Source organism: Hipposideros armiger, unplaced genomic scaffold (genome assembly GCF_001890085.2).
Source record: "Hipposideros armiger isolate ML-2016 unplaced genomic scaffold, ASM189008v1 scaffold_125, whole genome shotgun sequence".
NCBI classification, from domain to species: domain Eukaryota; kingdom Metazoa; phylum Chordata; class Mammalia; order Chiroptera; family Hipposideridae; genus Hipposideros; species Hipposideros armiger.
Window position 1 is genome coordinate 2,018,814 of NW_017731475.1, and position 5,380 is coordinate 2,024,193.

The 5,380-nt window shown below is 38.1% G+C and overlaps 1 protein-coding gene across 1 annotated transcript in view; it reads right to left on the reverse strand.

Annotated features, from left to right (window-relative positions):
* Positions 1 to 5,380, reverse strand: part of ADGRG7 (adhesion G protein-coupled receptor G7) — a 69,576-nt gene that overhangs the window by 20,409 nt on the left and 43,787 nt on the right. The window contains exon 12 of the mRNA XM_019648328.1: positions 3,584 to 3,721. Within this exon, the coding sequence (XP_019503873.1) occupies positions 3,584 to 3,721 (138 nt within the window). The remainder of the gene's footprint in view (positions 1 to 3,583; positions 3,722 to 5,380) is intronic.

A 5,380-nucleotide genomic window follows, 5' to 3' on the forward strand; every position in this document is an offset into this window, starting at 1 on the left:
GGGGGGTCCAGGTAGAGGGAACCGCAAGTACAAAGGCCATGAGTTGACATTTAAGGAACAGTAAAGAGGCTACAGTGGCTAGAACAAAGTAGATGGGTTTAGTGAAAAGGTGTAAATTATTTCAGGGATTTATGGGTGATTACATGCACTCCTGGCAAGAAAGAAATTTCACATACTCTGTCTTCAGTTTTAAAAGTATTACTCTAGTTAGAAGCAAAGAGGAGAGAAGGACACATGCAAAAGTAAGAAATCAGCTAGGAGTGTATTGCAATAATCTGGTGGCTTGGACGAGGAGTAGAGATATTATGAAATAGTCTGGTTGCAGATATATTTATAAGTAAAGCAAAATAATTTATTGATAGGATGGGTGTGAGATATAGGAGAATTAAAGATGACTCCAAGGTCTTTGTCCTGAGAGCCTGGAAGAATGGAATTACCATTAACTGAGATGGGGAAGCTGATGGGAAGAGCAGGTTTGGGAGGGATGACCAGGAGATGTCCTATTAGACAGCCAACTGCAGGTGTCAGGTAGGCATTTGTGTTTTAATGCAAGAAGCCCTGGCACATATTTGGCATTCAATTAATGTATGTTTTCTTTCTCCTGCAGGTAAAACACCATTATTATATATGTTGAAGGATTTATAAATTGTTTTGCTTTGGAACGTTGTTATAATTGAAATGATTACAAACCATATTTCTCATCTGAATGATATATAAGAAAACTGGAATGATATTCAAGTCTCTGTAATGAATTAAAAAATGAAAATAAGTGCCTCCAACCCATTAATACATAGAATAAGTCCATCCCTAAATAAAATGGTGAGAGTGAGAGAGTTGCTCTTCAGGACTTCTAGCTTCCCTTTCCTTCATCTGTACCTGGAGGACAGTCCTCCTGCTGTTCTCCATCTCACAATCCCCTACACAGAAAGACTAGGAGGGCACTTGGCTAATAAGGATTTAATGAAATCCAGCTGGGAAGTACTTTCAACTTTCAAGAAGCTTCTTTGGTGACTATGCAAGTGGCCATCAAAAGTTTTAAATGAAAACACATGAACACATGTCTTACTCAGGGAGCCTAAAGAAATACAATTTGAAAAGGGGAGAAAAGGATCAAGAAAAAAAACGAGCAAACCAACTCTTTCGGATAAAGGCAAACTTGTAAGTTATGAAACAAATAGATGAATATTTATTCTTATCTGTGTGAATTTTGAGTTGTTTAAACTTTAGACAATATAATTTCTGAGAACTACTATTTATACTATAGAAGCATGTGTGCACGTGTGTGTGTGTGTGTGTGTGTGTGCATGTGTGTGCAAACGCGTGTGTGTACAAATGTCTATCAGATTCCTCAGTTGCCTCACACCAGAGGTCGGGGAGAGACCTGGAAGGGAAATAGGTTTGGATACCATGGTTATCAGGAAGTGGACACTGGAAGAGGACTCCTCATCTCCTCTATCTTTTGTACTACTTGGAGAAATAGTCGTGCTGAATTTGTTCTCACTACAGCCTCTCCTTTTGTTATTCTGAATTCAATAACTTGGATTTTGAGAAATAACTGCTGAGGAGAGGAATGGATCCCACAGTGAGACAAACCCTTGTAGGTGTGGAGTGGGAATTCTACAATTGAGATTGGAGTCACACAGTTGAGGTTGATCTAACAAACAGCTATGGGCCTGAGGTCTAGAGAGCATAATAGATAGACCTTAGATAAAATGTTTAACTCCCTGGTGATTTTGCCATGAAGCACACCATGAAGACAGCTTTCGCATATACAGCATACACTTGAAAAACTTTCCCCATCATGCATTATAATTTCCCATGATTACCTCAGCCCTTCAGGAAAGTCTGAAAACAGCCTATATAATGATAGTACAGAGAATAGGGGGATAGAGAATTAAAGAGGGTTGTGGCTTACCCTGCAGTCACCTCTTAATTGGGTCCCTGCAGAGACAGCAATGTTTCAGGGGAACTGGGTTAGGGGGTGCAGGTATCATTGGCAGAGCTGGGAGAACTGGGGGAGAGCATGGGATACTCAGCGCAACTGCTGAGTATAACTCAGGAAAAAAAAAATCCTGCCTATTTCTAAATATATCCTGAAGAAATGTGACCTTTCTGCCTGTGTATAGGGTGGAACATGGGGGATAAGGGTCTAAGAGGAGGCAGATATCCATGTTTACACATCCTTTCCTCTCTTCCCAACTTGTCTTACTATTGGTTGCCTAGTAGCTTCCCTAATATCTAATACTGTCCTCAGGAAAGTATCTGCTCTCAATTATTTATAGCTCAGTGTGAATAAATTGAGGACAGTAGTCTTCTTTCTCCTGAAGCTTTTTATAGGAGTAGGTCTAGCCCTGTGCTTGGGTTGGGGTAGGAAATTAATAATGCAATTTAAAGTGAATTACTTCTCCCAGAGATATTTGCATCTTACCTTATCTTTAATTGTGGAATTAAAATTTTAAAACTCATGAAAAGATGCTTAACCTTAATTAAACAGAGAAAATAGTGCCTGGAGTGTTTGACTCCTAAAATCAAGCCAGGTAAGTAGCCTCCTACCCTATAGCTGGGAATGGTCAGCCCTGGAAATAGGTAAACCTTCTGACACCACAGCCTTCCTTCCCTTGGGTGTACGTGCACATTTCCAAGAGTTTTATTTTGATTTGAGTTAGTTTGGGTCTTAAGATGGAGCCTGGGGATAAGAGTCATTGGATTATAAAATGAGAAGGGAGAATAGATTAAAAAGCAGTTCAGTAGCAGAAATCCATGTAAAGGGTTCAGCTCAGCTTTTCTCTCTCCCTCCCACATAAAAAGCAAACACCATACAGTCAGGTACTTCCATTATTAAGTTAGTTATTCACACTGGAGTCATGAGGAGAATTTATTATGTGTGATAAATCCTCATGAAATAGTCGTTATAATAATATAGACATAGAATTGGCTCATAAGCATAGAAAGTGCTCTTTAAGTTAAGAAATATTTTCACATTTTTTTTACCCCTCACAGTAACCCCTGAGCAGGCATTACTATTATTGTAATTCCCATTTTGAGAAGAGAAAAGTAAGATAAGGGATTACTAAGGATCATACCCATTGTGTCTTATGATTTTTCAGACCTAGTAAAAGAAGATAAATTTAATATAAAAAAGTTCAAAATTATAAATTTAGATGGTAATTACTTGCTTTACTAAAGGATTTATCAAAGGAAATTTTCATGTCACCATATTTAAATTATAATGTGTTCCTTGAGAATACTTAAAATATGACAATTATAAAGTGAGATTCATATGTACAGTTACACTTAGACTCAACATCACTGAATAGTTACACTCTTATATCTAAGAAATGAACATTTTAAAAAATATAAACTCACATTTTCTCTTGCCGATACTCTAATTCCCACTGTGAATTAGTCGAATTCTGAGAAAAAATAATTCCCACTGTTAAAGCTACCACTATAGCTGGGGCTCCTAGGTGATAAAGAGATGCATAGAATTAATAATTTACTGAGGACTGGGATTAATTATAAAAGACCATAAATGAATTATACATCTAACCCTTTTTAGGATGTATTGTTCTTTCCACTATACGCAATACACTGAATGATCCTACAGATNACAGTAAACATAACAATATTGCTGATGAGGATAATGGTCACAGGTACGATGAATGCCCACAAGAATGGGCTTGTTATAATACCATCGCTCTCTGGAATTGCCAGCCAGCAGCTGTGAAGAGAAAAGAAATTCTTTCAGATTAAGAACGGTATACATGTTGTTTCTTCATGCTATTAACATTATTGAGATCGGCTTGACTAAAAGACATTATCCTTTCTTGTCCTCTATATTTAAGATGACTTTTAAGGATTCACCCATTAGAAATGTGTTGGTTCTGCCATATTTCTCTATGAGACATGATGGGCTAGTGGAAAGAAAGTGGGATTTTGAGTTAGGCAGTCCTAAATTGAAATGTCACTCTCTGTCACTAGGTATCTGACTTTAGGGAAGTTATTGTTTTATTTTACTTATGAATATGTGGCACATTCAGTCAAAATTTAAAAGGTACAAATCATCAGAGACAAAATCCCTTCCTATCACTAGCCGTAGTCACCTACTCTCTGCCTCAAGTGGTAATCAACATTTCTATTGTATTCTTCCAGATTTAGGCTACATATACATCAACAAATGTATAGCTTTTTCTGATTTTTAAACAGATGATAATAGATGATACTTCTTTACCATAAGAACATGTCTTGGAGAGCATTCCATATCAGAATATAAAGATTGTCCTCATTATTTTTAGAGCGACATATTATTTCATTATTTTGTTATACCATAAATTAATTAAACAGTGTCTTAGTAAATGGTAATTTTTTAAAATTTAATGTTTAAAAAATATTTGAGTAGTTATTTAACCTCATGCATCAGCTTTTGTTTTGTTTTTGCTATTTGTGGTGGTGGTTTTGGTGGTATTTTCTTCTCACCTGTGAGGTGTAGTAATCATCTCCTTGCATTGTTTAAGAATTAATTCATTCATTTAATAAATATTTACAGAGTACATGCCATGTGCCAGACACTGTTCTAGATACCAAGATATTAGCAGTGAACAAAAAAACCAAACTCCCTTCTTTAGTGAATTTATACTAGGTCAAATAAATAGATAAAACTAACAAATAAATGAAATACATACTAAGTCAGATGGTGACAAGTGCTATGGACAAAAATAAAGCAGGTAATGAGGGTTGGTGTACTGTATGTGTGTAAAGGGATCTTTTTTTTAAAATATTTTTTTGGAGAATTGGGGAGGGAACAGCATTGGGGAATCAGAGAAGGGGAACAGACAAGTTGCTGTCCTTTTGTTCTTCAGTCTAGTTTTGGAGAACATCGCTTCACTGGCCCATGTTGATATTATCATTGCGCTGTTCCCCGGGTGAGGCAGTTGGTCATCGGTCATTGGGTGGCCGCTCACAGCGGCTCAAGGCAGCTCATGCTGGCTGCCAGCCACTCACAGTAGCTTACGGCAGCCAACTGCAGCAGGGACTGCAGCCTATGCCATCGCCGGCAATTCATAGGAGCCCAGCTTTGGTTTGAGCTGTTGTTCACCATCTTAGCTGTAGAGGGCACAGCATCACTGGCCCTCATGTGGGATCCGAACCAGGACCCTGCTGCTCAGAGCTGGCATCCCAAGCCAACTCTTTTTTTTAAGATTTTTATTGGGGAATTGGGGGGATGGGAACAGTGCTGAGGAATTGGGGGAAAGGGAACAGAGAAGTTGCTGTCATTTCTTTTGTTCTTCAGTTGTGATGGACATTGCTTCACTGACCCAAGTTGGCACCATCACTGTGCTCTTTCTGGGAGAGGCAGATCAGTCACCGGCTTCTGGACAGC